This window comes from Charadrius vociferus, unplaced genomic scaffold (assembly GCF_000708025.1).
Source record: "Charadrius vociferus isolate BGI_N301 unplaced genomic scaffold, ASM70802v2 scaffold32, whole genome shotgun sequence".
In the NCBI taxonomy this organism is placed as follows: Eukaryota; Metazoa; Chordata; class Aves; order Charadriiformes; family Charadriidae; genus Charadrius; species Charadrius vociferus.
Window position 1 is genome coordinate 817,027 of NW_009647856.1, and position 18,390 is coordinate 835,416.

The 18,390-nt window shown below is 37.7% G+C and overlaps 1 protein-coding gene across 1 annotated transcript in view; it reads right to left on the reverse strand.

Annotated features, from left to right (window-relative positions):
- The window catches only part of MAGI2 (membrane associated guanylate kinase, WW and PDZ domain containing 2), a 536,664-nt gene that overhangs the window by 120,905 nt on the left and 397,369 nt on the right, over positions 1–18,390 (reverse strand). Inside the window, exon 10 of the mRNA XM_009883000.1 lies at positions 2,332–2,967. Coding sequence (XP_009881302.1) covers positions 2,332–2,967 — 636 coding nt within the window. The remainder of the gene's footprint in view (positions 1–2,331; positions 2,968–18,390) is intronic.

The window sequence follows — 18,390 nt, forward strand, 5'->3', positions numbered from 1 at the left end:
GTTATTTGAAACATCTACATTGGGATGGCAGGAATTGCACCCGAGAAAGGACTATTTCTGCCCAGGGACTATAAAAGGAGACCTGATGACTAGCATAGATATGATTGCCTGCATTATAGATGTTACATGGATTCCCTTTTCCTATGCATTTATGAAAAAAAGCAGGTTGACACCTTAAAACAGTTCTCATATTTCTGGTAAGCAATGATTTAGCCATCTCTCAGGTACAGCAGGTTTGTCTCATACACTCTATTTTTTCACTTCTTTTGAATCACTCAAACAAACGAGCCTTTTCTTTAATTTCAGAGTCTAACAACCTTGCATTAAGGTATATTCCTTATTTCTGATGCAAAGATATTTCTGATAGTAAACTTTCATTTGTTCTGTATCGTTCCATTAAGTTTAATGACTCTGTAGTACTTCCAAACAGTTGCTTTAATCTTAGTCATTGTTTTACCAAGAACAAAACATGCTCTCGTTCCCCACTCTGCATTCTCTGAGGCAACAAACCACCCCCTGCCCCAGCAACAGAGGGATAAGACTCAGGAACACGTTATTGCATTTGGACCTAGTATTTTCTGCCAGCTGAGCTAGGGTACCTGTACCTCCATGGTTGGCCTGACAAAAGACAAGGTGGTGTAAATTTATACTGCTTTTATTGAGGGTTGAACTCAGTGCAGTATCTCCTATCTGCCACAGCAATGTGCAGAAAACAGCCACAGCTCAGTTGATGTACCAAAACTTGTTAAACTATCATGCTGATCAACTTTTTTAAATCATGAATCGATGCTCTAAGAAGAAATTCTCTTGGGAGAGAGAAATTATCCTCATGGGCTTGAGTATGTTGCTGCTTCAGGGTTTTTTTTTGCTACTGTCCTGCACTGATTGCTGAAATATCTATTTTCCTGTCTATTATTACTCAGGCTTGTTCAGCATACTGGATTTCACACTCCACTTCTCTCTGAAGATTGGTGTTCTGAATTGTTTTCCTCTAGAGGGGGATTAACTTGCATTTTTCAAAATAAAATCCCATCTTTGGGGGTTACATTAACCCTTCTAATTCCCTTTATACTCTTTGTTTGCTATGCAATTCTCCCTAATTTGTCAGCATGTTCATAAAAAAATGTTGCCTACTCCACTGTTCCAGATTCTTAACGGATTTTAAATAAAACCAAATTCAATACCAACTGATATAGCACCGCTGCAACAATTAACTTTCTCCAAGTTCATACTCTATAGTGACATCAGTTGGCCTTTACTTATCATTCTTAATTAGGCTTCATTCCAAAGAAATGTCCGATTCTGTCAGTTACAAAACATTGTTTTAAATGTAGATATGAAAAATACTTTATTGGCTATGTGATTCTACAGATATTTAAATCACCTTATGTTTATTATTTCTTCAATTTGATGAAATGTTACTATATTCCCTGTTCTAAGGATTTGGCATACGCAAACACTAAAGCTTCACTGTCCAACCTCTTTTGAAGCAGAGAGTAACGTATATTCAGTGACATAAGAATGCCTTTAGAGGAACAAACAACTTTAATTAAAGAAATTCAATCACTACTCACTTCAGGTAATAATAAAATGTGATGGATGCTCATCTAAAACCATCGAAGAAAATTTGTTTGGCTAAAATATTAAAAGCTATGAAATTACTTATCACTGTCAAGGTATTAAGACTTCTTCTGTTATTGCTTCCTTACAGGTAAGTCTCGACTCTCCCCTTCCAGTGGTGTATATTCAACTTACTGTGTCAGGCTGGTCAGAGAAATTAAGTTGCTAGAAGCTATTTTTTTTAAAAACAGAGAAAAATATACTATGGATCTTTGTTGTGAAGAAAGAAACAAAAAAGACTATTATAAAACACTTTTACAATGAAGGAAAAGGAGGCAAAATGGCTTATCTAAACCAGTAACCAGCCTTGTAAAGGGCTAATAGATTGCTCTGATTTTGATCTACCTTAATGAGTTAATCTATACAATTATATCTAAAGCTTGTAGCACTGCTGTGGGACTGTAAGAGTTTGCTGCAGACATCATACAAACTATTATGGGGTGAAAGGTCTGGAACTGGTCTAGTTTTACCCTTATACAGAGGCGGGACCATTGACACTCAAAAGACAAAAAGGAATGTACAACAAACTGTTAGATTTTGCCTAGGATACTTGATTGCAGACACATTTTTCCAGAACCAATGGTGTTACCTCCCGCAACATGGAAATTAATTTCCAATCTAGTACACAAGGATGTAGTGAGTATATGTATGTTTTATGGTTTAGAACCTTTTACACACATTTTCGTAATTGTACAGACTTTCCAAACTTACCTCCTCTATGGATAATCAAAGAAGTTTCACTTCCAACAGGACATTCTTTAAGTATATCCACTACTTCTGCATGGCTCAGGTTCTGTACATTCTGCTGGTTGATCTCAACAATGAGGTCACCTTCACACAAACCAGGACATCCCTGAATGTCTAGAATTTGCTTCACCCTCTGTCCTGTAGGACTGTCTGCTATAGTGAAGCCAAAGCCCTGGGCCCCTTTCACAATGGTTAAGGTCATGAGTTCAGCTTGGGTGGCCCCAGAAGAAGCCATTGATACATTATCATCATGGGCAGGTGGTGGGAATGTGCTATCAAGCTGACTATCTGCTGGAATGGAGTGCAAGGAGTGTGGTGGTCGATCTGTTACGTCTGGAACAGACTGAGAAGTCCTAGAAATGTATTCCAAATAAGTTTCATAGTTATGTCTTCCATTTACCACTACCGGAGGCCTCTCCATTACTGCAAGGGGTGGCACCATGCTGTTGGCAGGATCTTCAGGATCAAAGGGCAAAGGGTATCCACGACATAGCACCAAGTTGACACTCTGACCAATAGGAACAGACTGGAAGAGTTTGACTACATCTGCGTGAGTATGTCCAAGGACACAAACTTCATTAATATAGACAATGACATCACCTAGAAAGAGAAGAAAAAATAGTGACAACATGAGACAACTTCAGTTACTATATATGCAGTGCAAGTTTTTTTTTTTTTTTATGAGATAGAACTCTACTAAAAAAAAATAAATTAGATCAACATCCTAACTCAAATATTAGAGACAAAAATTTTAAGGTTTTTGGCCAGTAAATGTAATACAAATAGGCAATGACAGTACTGTTTCTTTTCTGTGGAAACTCACAGCTGAAGAATTAAACTGGATCCAGACATACACCTTTTCTTAACCACCTTTCCAATGTAGTCCACGGGTTATTTTTTTACAAGATACAATGGAAGTTTGTTTGGAGGGTTAGTTATCAAGAAATACCATTGTTTGGTGAAGAGTAAAAGGAAAAAGTAAAGGAAATAGTAAGTACTCGTGGACTTAAAAAGCAATGAATAAGGATGCAAGACTGCATGGATGTGCATAAGGAAGTACTTTTTCTATTGGTCAATATTGGTAATATTGACAGTTTCCAATTAAATGTCATTACTTGCCATCAGACATCCAGGACTACTACTCTCATTTCCCATTCTAGGCATGAACTAAACTGTATCTTGCATATCATAGAGATGCTTAGTGGCATTTTGTTGCAGCCATGATGGTTTAAGGACAATAACAGGACAAATTTCAAAGCTAGGTATAATAGTTTTTTATTAGGAAAATCTAGGCAAATGTCTGAAAATCAGTTTAATACTTCCAGCTGAACCAGATGGTCAAATAATAATAAAGATAACACCTTGCCCTCCAAATCTTTTCTCATGTATAGGACGTTGCTACCAGTCACAGCACATATGAAAGCAGAATACTTTAAGTCAACAGGCTGTTTACGGGTCTCCATATTGCTCATGCACCAACCAGCTTCTGGTACTGAAAAGTTCAGAAATAAGTTTGAGTTCCTTCTTGTTGTTAGAATAGATCTATATATTTATAGCCATAAATAATTTTTTACGGTACTGTTAAGGTGCATATTAAAATAAAAATGAGCAATCAGTACAAACAATATTCAGAATAGTTTGATGACCCACAGTCAGTTTCCACTTTAATAAAACAGTTTGCATCCTTATAAGAAAGGAGAAAGATGTTTGGTTAGAGAATTTCACAAGTTAAAGTATTTTTCTAAGTGAAGATCGCCTTGTTATCCTACCTTTAATTAGGAACAAGAAATCATTTATGCAGACAACACAGTGAGGTGTCCACAAGGTACACAGTTCAATAATTGACTTATCATAATGCAATGTTTTTTAATGGTATTTGAAGATTCAGCAATAAAATGGAAACGATTTAGGGAGGATAAGGTGGTTTATGCGGAATTGCTTGAAGTATATTTATGAAATTATGCCTTTCAAGTACTTCAATCAAAAGATCTAATCAAGCAAACTGAGGAAAAAAGAGCATCATCAAGATGCCAGTGCAAGGGCTGTTTCTATGTGACAACGAAAGGCAAAGGCTGTTTCTATGTGAAAATGAAATGGTCAATTCCCACATGATCAGCCTGTCTAACAGCCTGACAGTAATTAATTGCATATGCACAAACTGTGATTCAGAGAAAGATTTCTTCAGAGGGTGCCTAGGGAAAAAGTGCTAAGAGAGTTTGCTTAAATGTTTGTGAATATTATTCACAGAAACCTTAGGAGCTGCAAATACTGTCTTAAATGTGCATCATAAATAGATTGCAAACTATAAGCAAAAGCAGTAAGGTCACTTCACAGGAAGCGCTGAAAGAACTCCAATGATTTTGTCTCGAGCAGCTGAGAGTAAAACAGTTTTCAAAAGTCAAGATTTAATAAAGAGAAAGAATGTACTGCACTACATTATCGTGGCAATGGCTGCAATTCATTGCGATTTGCTGATGTCCTGGTATAGAAAGATCTTACCTGCATTCTCATCCCTGGTTTCCGCATTAGCAGCGAGGCTGACATTGCTCATAATAGGACTGATACTGTTGAACTGAGACCTCTTCAATGCATGCTCCTGTTTCAGTAGCTTATGCCTAAATAGTACCCTTGCAACTTTCTAATCCATGCAGTCTTTATTTCCCTGAGTGCTGGCAATGCAGATATGTGGTGGGAGGAGACCAATCTGTTTGTTCATCCTCTCTTGCAGTACTTAAGCAGGGTGCAAAAGGAATAATGCATTTATTGTGTTGGGCGAGTAAATCGTTGTCTGTTTTCACCCTTTCACTTTATGCATTTGTACAGGATTAGCTATGATCTAAAACTTAAACCAATATGTTTTTCATAAATCAGAAAATCAGATGAACTAGTTGACACTACATAGGTCTTCAGTGAAAAGAAATTAGCTTGTGCAGAAGGAGTGCAGTCAGGAAATATATAGGCCAAGTAGCCCGCTTGCCCAGTCCCTAAACAGTCAAAAATGAGCATCAGAAGGTCTTGGGTAAGAACTCCTTCAAATAATGACCCTGCGTTATCCGTCACAAGACAGCAGAACTTCTTCAGCATTTTCTGAATCAATACTTTTAAAGGTCTTTGTGGTTTCTGAGGTATAACATGAACAGCATGCCGAGGCACACTCTGAAGTTGTAACTCACTCACAGTTGGACCTTTTGGGAGCCATAATGCTGTACTGTCATATAGAGAACATACAGCTGAAGGTTAAGAGGGATAGGGAAAAAGGCATGAGTTACTAAGCTCAACTCAAAGAATAGCTACAGTGGTGTTAAACTGGGGAAAAACAGAGTTTCAGATCATGAGACATGAAGGAGGAATAAAAAGGATTAATTTCAGAAATCCTTCAAGTAAATCTTGACTGTAGGAGTTTCTCCAAATCTAACTAATTTTCCAGGCTAGGAGTTCCTCATTGCTGAGACAGAGAGAAGTACCCAGCACTTGGTAGGAAGAGAGAGATACATTAAGAGCATTACCGAGCCAATGCCATGCTAGTGCAAAGTTCAAAACCTCTCCACTTTAGGAAAACTCCCTGAAAGATTCCTGTAGCACCTTTTCTGCCTGTTCTCTCCTGCTGCTTCTAATAATAATGGGTGCGTATGGGCAAGCATAATAGCGATCCCTTTTATAATTCCTGCCTGATTTTCTGAGCAAGCCATAGTCTGCCTCCAGAAATCACAGTTTCACAGTGAGTGGGTATCTTTGAAGTTATGCAGAACATTTATATTAAGCATCAAACTTTGCTTGGCTTTTAGAATTAAGCCTACTAAAATGGCTGGAGCTTGCTAACAGAATCACAGAATGATTGAGGTTGGCAGGGACCTCTTGAGGTCATCTTGTCCAACCCCCAGCTCCAGCAGGGTCATCTAGAACCAGTTGCCCAGGGTCATGTCCAGGTGGCTTTTGAATATCTCCAAGGATGGAGATCCCACAACCTTTCTGGGCAACCTGTGCCAGTGCTCGGTCACTCTCACAGTAACAAAGCGTTTCCTGATGTTTAGATGGTACCTCCTGTGTTTCACTTTGTGCCTATTGACGCTGGTCCTGCCACTGGGCACCACTGGAAAGAGCCTGGCTCCATCTTCTCTGCATCCTCTCTTCAGGTGCTTGCATACATTAGTAAGACCCCCTGCATCTTCTCTTCTTCCAGCTCAACATCTGTGTACTACAACGTCCTCACTTTCGGGTGCTCTCCCCAGTTTCATCTTCCTTACTAGACTGTGCAAACTTTCCACATGTCCTACCAACCCTATCTTACCTGAGACTGTTCAGGGATGAGGGAGATAAGGAGGGCTGGTCTATGGAGAAGGAATCTGAATGAGACTCTCTAGATGAAGTGGCAGGTTTGATAGATACCCAGTAGAGGAGACAATAAATATCCTGTCCTACATCTCAGACATCTACACCATCACAAGAACATATTCTGCTGTCCGGCAGCCAATGTCCAAACTCTGCAATGAGTCAAAGAATACTAGAGAATACTGACAGTGATCAAATTTGTCAAACTGTCTTACAATTACCTCTGCTTTACTTAAGGGTCTTGCATTTAACTGACAAACTTAGGAACATAGGTATGGAGGGGACTTCCTTGATGGCTGAACCTAGTCCCCCGTTGTCAGATACAACTCAGTATGTTACACAATGAAATTTGATGTCTTCTTCACAGAAATATCCATGAAGCCCCAAAATATTTCACTTCTTTAACTAACTTGTTTTGCTTATTAAAGTTTGCTGACCATTACTCATTTTGTCATGTAATGTAAATGGACTCAATGCCTGAATGCTTGGTTAAAGGTTATGTTTTGTTGCCTACATATTTCAAAGCAAAAAACAGATCTAAACTATCATTACCTTTTGTTGGTTTAGTAACTGGTGTAGAAACTTGTGAGTTTCAACATCCTCTAATGACAGATTGTTATTTACATTCCTCTCTACAGTAATGTTGCAGAATCAAATCTGATGCCCTGGGGATCTTCTGCAAGTATTAATTCTGCAAAAGTACTTTTTTCATGCTTGAAGTGCTTGATCCAAACAGAATCTGTTTTATTGACATAACTCATTTCATTACAAATTATCCTAATGTTTCTTGTAATGCTGCCACCTCTATTTCCCTCCTTTCTGAAGAACCTATATTATTCTGTGACTCCAGATATTTTTTCTGCTATGTTTTTATTACCCCTCAGATGTCTATATGCACATCTTGCACTAGTAGGTAAAGTTTCTCTATTTTCTTACCCATGTTCCCACCATTTGTATGCAAACACTTTGCTTATTTCTTATTATTATTGTTTCTTGTGCACTAAGTTTCCTGGCTGGAGTTTTTTATGGCACCTCAGTGAACTCAACTGCCTACTGGACTGCCCTTCTTCTTATTATTTAGAGTTGTTTAAACTTCAAAGTCTGAACGGAGAGGAAAAAAATGCAGATTAGATCTTTGTTGTTAATTTACAATCACATTCAAAATTTAGTAGAAATGTCTCTATTGATTCTGATGGGTTTTGGATCAAGCTCTTAGTATCTGTCTTCCTGTGCTTAAAATACGACAGAATGCTGTGATTTGGTGGGGGGCAGGGACAGGTCTGCTACCCTCCTGCAGCCAGCACAAGCCAATAGCAATGGAGCTAAAAACAGGCCACGGTTTGGCAAGTCAGCATAGGAAGCACCAGCTCTGCAAGGCTCAGGCCTCTTTTTTTTGGTCTTGCTGCATTTATAGTCCAGGTAAACTCTACCAACTTCTCCAGCATTACTTACTCCCACTTGCATTTCTCAACCATGTACTCTAAATTCCGCATATGCATGCTTTGCGTGAGCTTCAGAACTAGCAATACATGATTACTTTATTGTTGAAGCTTTCCCTTCACCTGCCCACCCACACTATCTACTGTCATTACTAGCTATTTCTGTCACTTCTCAGCGGTGACCTTGTCTTCTCTTTCTGCAAAGTGCTGCAACAATGCTGGCACTGTTGCCTATTAATAATAAATTCAGAGGTGTTAGCATGTTTCCAGTACTGAGATATGAAACATGGGGGTAATTTTAATAGAAACAGCACATGATTGATGGTCATGGAAGAGGTGAAGATTCTTTAGAAATGAGATATTTTTATATGTGCACATACAGTTACTAGTAGCAGCACCGAGAACTAGTGTGCAAGGGATCATTTAGTTAAACAGTAGCAGACAAATTATATTCTGAAACTTTGAAACTCAACTTCCTTCCACCTGCTGCAGGTGTTAATCCAATGTGTGAATAAATATTTTTTTGGTGTGAATAGGTACAGTCATTTTTTAGGATGTAAAAGATTTCAACATGTTGTGCATAAACAGAAAGACTCTGTTTTTTTGTGCTCTGACCTGCCACAGAACATTGTAAAACCAATTTGGCTCTCGCTGCTGACATCTGCGTGGCATAACTTTTATAGAAAAAAGGTAAAACCTAGGATCCTGCAGTTCATGGTAGCCTGATTTATCTTTTTTTTTTTTTAAATTTGGCCCTACTTTTTGTTAATACTCATTACACAAATACTCATGTTTTTAAAATAAAAATTACTGAATTATAACTTCTTAAAAGAGATTGCAGTGTAAGATGACTATTGCATATTAATACTGAAATACTTAAAACACCTGCCAAGAAAATTCTAGCTTATTTCTTTTAAAAAGGAACATTAAAGTAACTGTTAAAATGTATCAAGAATGCAACCTGGGGAGAAGCACATGCATATAATAACCATAGTTACTGACTGGAAGAGCTAAATTTAAAATTGACCACTTTATTATTAGCTTTATAACAACTTTATCTGATAGATAGTACTGTGGCAGCCACAGTGTAATGAAAAGAGCTGCTGGGAGACATAATGCGCAGCTGCCTCTGCACTCAGAAATAATTTCAGGACCACTTGCTGGTGAGAACACTGAACAGCCCATTAAAATACCTCTGTTCAGACTGGCATGGAAGATCCGTTTACCAGTCTTCCACCTTGCACAGAAAGTTTTACCCATGTGCTGACAAACTTTGCAAAGCTGACAGGTAACCACTACCCATAGATCCTCCTTTTGCTCACCGGACTCTGGGAACTGAAGTTCAAAGGAAAAAAAAATCAAGGTAACAAAAATGATTATTTACTAAATCTGACAAAAAGTGAAAACAAAATGTATTTCTATGCATTCAGGTGCTCGGTGTTGCCTTAGACTGGCCTATCTTGTCCTCTCAATGAAACCCGAGGAACAGATGTAAATCAGCTGTTTGTCACATTTGAAAGTCAGTAATTCTTCAAAGCATTATTACACAAGTCGTTAGCTCAGGCTAAAATCTATCCCCATCATTGGAAGGACTGAGCCCCCTGGCTGCGAACTTGGCTTCCTCTACAAGAGCCAACAGAAGGATGTGACGCAGACACGTGTCTGCAACTTTACCCAAGAATCAGATTTGTTGAGTAAGCAGGTGCCATTTTTATAGAATCAATTTTTTAGAAGCCATTTTAATTCTACTGTGACCCAATGCACATGCCTAATTAAAAAGCTGTCTATTCAAAATTTTTGTGCTTAACCAGCATGTATCATGTAATTACACCAAGGCAGATGTGGATTAGTAGAAGAAACTATTTACATTTTATTTGTATTTTGCATATAGTGGTAAAAGCTGTTTAAATAGAGGCATTTAACTTTTTTGGGGGAGAGGAATAAAATACATTCCAACAAAATCTAAAGACCTTGATTATTTGCTGATCCAGTAAACATGAAACAGTGCAGAATAAAAACGTAAGTAAAGCAATAGCAAAAGAATACTTAGAAGAATGCTGTTCGCAAAGTGCTAAAGAGCAGGCAAATTCTCTTCCTAGCTAGACAGTTTTTCACTTCTTCAAGCATTTGAAAGCATAGCATGGATGTTAAAACCGCCACTTTACAAAAAAGTAATTATTTAAAAGATGACAAGTAATTTGGAGGCAAGACCACATAAAAAGAAAAAGGTCCAATTTTCAAGGCAGCCTTTTATTTACAAATTATGTAAGCCTGCTCTGTCCAGGTTGTGCTTGCAGGAGCTACTTTTCCATCCTGAAATGCCTGGTGTGAATGAACTGCGTGACAAAACATCAGTGGATCTGAAGAGCAAGATAAAAAATTTATGCCATGTTTGCATAGCTATTTGGGATCACTTTGAAAGGTGTCACTGTGTGCAGAGGCTCGTGCAGAAATGAAACCCTTTTTTTTTCTTTAGGAAAAGGAGGTCAAAATTTACAAAACATTTGCTTTTGTACGCATAACATTTTATTTCTGCACACAGAGCATCACATTTATCTAGGTAATGGCTCTCAGGGGGAGGAAAGTAGCCCAGCCAGCCCCCCGGCAGCCTAAAGGCATAAGGGTAGGGCAGAGCATGATGTAAATACCAAGCGGCCCCTGTCCCCACATGGGAATCCTGGCCATGTGCCACCTGTCCCCGGTGGAAGACATTTTCGGCAGCATTGTTGACTGCACACCATTGCAACTGCTAATTCTTGATATAAACTGCCAGGAAGGAAAGAGGGAGATGAATGAGGCAAGGAGCTAGATGGAGTATTTACAAAGCGGCTGCAGCACAAAGACAAATATCTTTAGACATTGAAATATATATGTAATTTTTAGTAATGGGCAGTTATCTTTCACTTGTGACCTGGAATGATTAATAGAGTTTTTTTTTTTTTCTTAGAGTAATTCTAGCACCATGAGGACAAGCCGTAACACTTCACATACTAAATTAGTACTTAGTGAAAGTAACAGCAGTTAGTTGGACTTAAAAAACATGTGCAAAGACAGATAAGTAGTATTAATCTCCATTTTAAATCTATAGAGGTACAACTTGAAAGTTCATTTTGATTTTAGAGATTTTATGGTTTCTGAGGGCATTCCCTGTAACTGAAGTCAGTATTACTGCCAGAACTAGGGCAGTTTTATAGTGCTGTTATCTATTTATTAAGACCATGATTTTCAACATTGTTTGATCAATACTCTGTTTTTCTCGCTATGCTCACACAGAGTGCTCGTCCAGGTGCCTAACTTCAGCAGCTGACTTTCTGAGACCAGTGCAAATCTGATTTCACTATCAGTCAGGTCATTAACTTAATTTAAAACTAAGACTAAAAGCTTTGATTTGTGGATTTTTGGTCTATTCATTGCTTATGTCCACATTCTGCTGACTGAGCTCAGCACTCAGCACCTCTGAAAATCAGTGTGGTTATTTCAGAGCCAAACCGTGGATGTGGAGCCAAATGCCAGACACCAAATCTGAGGGTGTTGCTATGACATATGGTTTAGCAAGTCCAATCTATTATAATAATATGCATCCAAATGGTTCGCATAAGAAATGTTTACAATGCCTGTTGTCCCAGACACTGCTATTAACACTATTAATTCACTCCTAAACTTTATGCTGAAGAATCTGATTCTGGCTAAACATCGTGTCCTTAATCCTGCCAGTTGTAATAAATTGTGCGCTCACTCAATGCTTCATCCAAGTTATTAGAGCATCTACTGTCTTGCCAAACCAGAAATTCAGAATATCTCTATGTGCATTCATATTTGTACATTTATATAAATCCTTAAACCTTGCTGCATCTTGAAAGCAATCAACTGGATTTACAAGGTCAGCACCTTGCAGAGACAGAGACAGATACTTCCAAAGAAGTCTGGTTTACCACGCATTAATGCTTTTAAGCTAAAGTAAAGACAGGAAGCATTTTATTTGCATCAAGCAGAATTTAAATGTATCAAAACAGTGAAATAATTTCCAGTTAAATAAGTGGATTTTTACTAACAGTCTACCATGTATAAATACCTCAGTGAATTTTAAATGGAGTCACCTTTGATCACAAATTCACTAACAAATATCTTATACAAATGTAATGGCTAGTATACGAGTCATTTTCTACTTAAGAGTTTTATAAAAGCTGTCCAACCTTTAGGTTGATACATGCTTATCTTATTTATTACCTCTATTTTATCTTTTTTTTTTTTTTTGTTAGTAAAATGAACATAAAAGTTACCTCTACTTCAGAGAGCTTCTCATATCATTTCTATACCAAAAATAAACTCAATAGGTTTTCAGGCACGCATAAATATATTACTTCCTTTAAAATTGTATGGCAAAGAGAAATAGTGGAGTTCCTTGTGGTTCTCTCAGGTTTTACTGTATTTTTCCAGGTTAATAGAGGGTAATGTATTATCAAACTGACCTTCCTTCCAAGCAAATGTTATCTTAATATCTCTAGAGCCTCTTTCACTACCAAGCACTCATTTTCAAGGACAAAATATTTTTATTCTTTGGAAAACAATTTAACACCTTCACCACTGAATTATTTATGATTTCTTTTCCAGCCCATTCCTGAATACTACACTGAGTCTAAGCTAAAAAAATGCAGCTTGCGTAATAATTTTTTGGTGAGATGAAGGAGGTAAAATCATTAACAAAAGTCCCACCAAGCCCTTTCTTTAAGACTGCTTCACAACACACAAGAAACTCCAGCCTTATGATGGTTAGGCAAAGGTCACTTTTCACCCTTATAGCTGTATGGCTAAGAATAACGTTCTCCTTTTATGAGGATTATCCAATCTCCCACTAGCTATTCTGCCTCCTTGTATGTCTCATTCACCTTCTCTATTTTCTGTTTCGGTTTATAAGCTTTCTGAGAGAGAGATGAGAATTTGTAGTACTCTTGTATGGTTTATAGCACTGAGGATTCACAGTTTCGTTGTGACTTCATTTCCACCGCAGTAAATATTTGAACAATGATAAGAGCACTGCAGGGTAAATACTTTATCATCTTCCAGTGCAATGTAGGGGTTCAGCTTAATGCTCGGATCCTCATGCTTGCAACAAACTGATCTGAATTATGGATACATCAATTACTGCTCAATAGTCAAATCTCAGATTTTGTATATAAAGGGGCATTAATCCTCTGTTGTGTATGAGAACACACCATGTTTTCCTCCTTAGAAAAGAATTAATTTTCTGGATGTTTGAATTTATTAATTTGTTAATTAGCTAATGAATAAAAGTAAATTAAAATGGGTTATTATGAATGACTGTGATGCCGATCAGACTATTTGTTCAGACTGAAAAAGCAGTCTCACAGTCTGCCTGCCATCTCCTACTGTTCTCACTGTGAATCATCCCATGGGTGGCCTATAGTTAAAAGCCCTTCTGAAAATGTTCGTTATGTCTAATTTTTCCTCAAAAGGCTACCACTTACTGTCATTTGCTTCCACACGATACTTCTATCCCGCTCCTGAGAAAGTAGGTGGTGCCATCTCTCCTGAGACTATATTGCTTCCATCAAAAACAGAGAGCAAGCAGCGGTCTCCCATCTGATTTGAAATAGTAGCCATAGTGACAGAAGGCAATGCATGGAAAAATTATCTCAAGCATATTTTACGCACAACTTAACCATATTGGGTGAGCCTGTGAAAATGGTGGGAAATGCGATAGCCATTTCACAAACTTCCTTCTAAGAACTATCATCTGCTGCATGAGAAGTGCATGAAGAAGGGTAAAGGTACGATGTGTGCAGCGATGTGGCACGTTAGAGACAGGACATAACTGAAGACGAGCAATGGATGAGCGCGTATGCTGTGGGATACTGGAACGGAAGGAGCAGGAGGAATTTGGGATGTGAATGTCAGCAGTAGAGTGCTACAGAAAGTGGAAAGGAAACTGATGTGTGCTGGGTGCTTTGTTCTTCCCCGTCTTTAAAAATATTCTAACTGGCTGCGTGTCTAAGAGCCCTGTCCTGCTTCAGGCAGGCGTAAAAAGCCTAGAGTCTCTTTGTTAATCCTGCTTCAAAAATTAACGTTTTAAAAATGGATGGCTATTTGTAGTATAACTGCTTTTGTTCTTTTTGCTTCTTATGACAGTTCCAGTATGAAATGATGAATTTTTCAGGCTTGCGTGCACAAAATGCTCACAAAGATGCCCCGCCAAAAAGCAATTTCCAGACAAAAAATACAGTAAGGTGTCAACTGTATATACGTGTAGTTTTTAGGAATACAGTGAAACAACACAGTCATTAATTTCTACAAGGATTACAATCAGAAGAAACTCACCTAAGGTTAAACTAAAATATTCAAACAATCTTAGGTACAAAAATGAAAGCAGGGTTCCTATTTTAATTCTTTCTGCATTTAGTATAACCAAGAAGATACAGGTTCATGAAAAGAAACCCAAAATTGTCTTTAGGAATCACTCAAACCAAATCTGGGGCTGCTGACACTAACAGGGGAGACATCACTATAAATAATATTGTCCTATCAGCAATGTTAAGCACAGCTGGGTGAATGAATTCTGTATTTTTGACAGTGTGTTTTGATTTCATGGGTTTTACAATGGATATAGCAGGGAGAACCTGTACCTGTTCATGGGATAATAAACCAATTTGTAAAATAGAACAACCTTTTACGATAATTGAAAACAATACACTAGATGTTATAATTACAAAATATAATTCTTTTTTCTTATTTTATACTCATGAAAATTTATATATTATGTTCCCAGTTAATATTTAGAGTGAATCACAGTATTTCCAAACTGGCAGTCCTTTAGCTTTTCTCAACAAGGAATCCCAAAATTTTTTAGCCTTGACAAATTTTACATACATAGATGAACCAATCAATAAATGTACTTAATGTCTAGTGAACCTGGAATACTCTAAACTACTACTGAAACATTGTCAAGACTGGATCTTCAGGGTTAATAAATAACTGGAATTATAGTTAAACCCTGTGAAGAAACTCTGAAAAGTTCTATCATTTTATTTCCACTGAGAATGAAACTACTCAGTCTTTTCACTATCATTCCAAAAATAAGTATATTCTTATCCCACATGAGAGCGCTATGGTAAAAGCACTGCTAGCATTCTCATGGCAAGGGGTATCCTGATTAACCGGGGACAGTGGAGGACATTTATGCAATGAAAAAGTCTGATACCATGCTCTTAATGTCACTATAGCACAATTACTAACGCTACTTCTATAAATTATGTAATATGCTAGGGATAACTAATATGAAATGCTTCTCAGTGTGTTTATATGTTGTTATATGATAAAGACCATAAAAAGAGAGGCCACTAACTTTGGTATTTACAGTGACCATATCCATTTTCTTTCCCAGACTTCACTGTCCTCCAGGATTTATTGCAAAGACCTGCAGATTAAATGCTGAATACCATAAAGCACTCATGGTAGAACTCATCTAAAAGGTACTTTCGGAAAAAAGAGGTATGCATATTTTCACACTTATTCATATAGTTTTAGCTAGCTTCAAAAAGAGTAGTGATTTAGAAGGAGAATCAGTGGTCCATCTAGTCTAAGACCTGGAGAGTGTGTTTTGCATTCTGAGGCAATCCTGCATTAATATAGCTGCAAGCATAGAAGTTTCTCTGGTGCAGTGTTGCTGATAACCATAGGTGGCACATTTTCCTCCAGCTGTGTTCACTTGAGCTTGAAGGCACAGGACAACCTTTACTCTGATAGAACTGAAACCATCTGCCTCTATGTCCAGCTTTAGGCTGTTGCTATCAGAAAGAGCTCCACAGTACCACACATCCCTCGAAGCCAGCCCAGCACAAGAAGGCTCGGAATAGTGGAATGGATAATGTAATTTAAGTGACATGGAAATAGAGAAAAAAGCATATACTAGAAGCAATGGAGGGAGAAACAGTATGGTGTGGAGAAAGTGCAGGATAAATCCCTCCAATATTGGTGGCTTCTATCCCACGTGCTGGCCAAAGAAGCTGAAAGGCACTTCTGTATTTGCACAGTCCTTGCCTTAGGATTTGCATAATCTTACAAAGAGCATGTTCCCCAAACTTATTAATCACTGTGTCCTAGCATTCAAAAAATGATACCATCTTTAAAATGAGTAATGTCAAAGATGAGGTCTAGGTCCAATTACAAGTCTTCTGCATGCACAGAGAAGAACTGTTTGCACATGACAGATGTGCTTCTCCTCCACTGGAATCTAGTCAGGTTCTACTTTGGACTCTAATTAAATGTTTTCCCAACTTTGTTATTACCCACTCTCTACATTTCTTCAACTGAAGGATTCTACCTCTCCCCTCAACTATTAAAAGAAGTAGAACAAGTGTGCTTCTCTGTATGGTTATTTTTTTGTGTAGTTAAAGGGAATGTGCAAAAGCAAGACCGTTTAAGATGACTGATAATATATTCTTCTTTTTCACTTGCACAAATAGAATCCATTTGGGAAGGATGCTCTCGAGGCATAACAAAGATTTTGAATACCTAAGTAAGACCCAGATGTGCTCAGATACCAACAAGACGTGAAAGAGATTAAAAGCTGTCGCCATTAAAAGAGAAATTAGTTACGTGAGCATTCTGCAATTTCCTCAAATCCCTCACTCTCCCAAATTAAAAAAAAGACGTGTTGCCTGATTCAAACACAAAAATACAAGGCGTGTCTTCATCTAATGGCAAATTAATACTGTTGCATCAAATTGACTGAAATGTAAAGAGGTAAAAGAAAAAGGAATAAAAATTATACGAGCTTAATGTGATTTCTCTCTTTTCCAGCTAAATCAGGATTTTAAAGGAACATCTAATTCCATCACTGATAGCAATATAATAGTAAGGCTACAGTGCATGAGAAATTTAAATTACCCTGAAGGAGTAGGTTCGATATATAGCCCGTCCCTGAAAACTGCTATTCCACAATGCCAACAGAGTTCACAAAGAAGTCATGGCAGCCCATGTCATTCCTAAGGTCTGGGAGAAGAACTTGCTGCCGCTGCAAAGAGTAAAAATCTTGCTGAAGTCTGTTGAAGCAGATGCAATTATACTTTACATGGTATTATGCATGACTCTGCTTGTCAACTGCACAGGGCTGCTGTCATGGTATTTATAGGCGGGCTATCAGGCACTGACTAAACACACTGACTTTCCCCTTCCAGTCTTGACTCAGGAATGGATAGTTTCAAGTCTCTTTTATGATATCTATTGTATACCAAAAAAAGAAAACTTTGAAATTTGGAAAATCATGGGTTAAAGGTTGTCTACATACATTCAATATGTTTGCATTGTGCAAACAGATTTTGATAGAACCTTTATTGAGATAACACTTTATATTTTATCCTTTGCTTTAGTCTCTTTGTTCCAGTCCCTCTTTCCTACACTTGGTCTGGCTCTTCCCCTCAGCTGCATTCCAGTTATGTGTGTGAGAGAGGGAGAGAGAGTCTTGATGTTGATTCTGTGGCCATTGCCACTCCCGCACTAAACTGGTAGAAGACCCAAATCAGGGAAAGCTCGGCTTTTTCTGTCAACTCAAGATAAAGGATCACACAAAAGTCATAGTGAAAGAAAATTAGCTCCTAATTCTAACACACACAGCAAAATGAGTTATCATTTACATGTGGATGTATTTCTACATGGGAAAGTCAAAATCCATATCCCTGGGACCAGGCTGACCACTGTAAAAGTAACTGCTCCACAGCATGGAGCCCCTCAGTGATAAGTCTGTAAGAATATTGGATATGATGAAATAATATTATAGTTCCTCTACTTCCCCTAGTTCCTAGAAACAACTGCATTTTTTTTTTCTGAAATTGACTCAATTTTATATTTACTGTATATATTTATAAATGTATATATATTCACACATGCATGTGTATATATTTACAGAGATACACTTTCAGCACACCTACCCACAGGCATACATACATAAAAGCAATTCATCATACACATTCAACATTTGCTAGTATGATAATCAATTTTCAATTACTTTCTGTTTAACACTTTTAGATTTATCCAGATACCTGTACTACATATAATATGCATACCATTGTTTTATAATGGATTATCTCTACCTGAATTTGATTAGAAAAAGTATATATTTGGAAGCATGACATAGAATTGGATGACTCAGGTGAAACTCTGCCTGAGATTATGCCTTTGAAAATGGCTGTAGCAGATGTTGCTATAAAAAGACCCGGGGTGCTGTGTGGCCTTGGGGAGC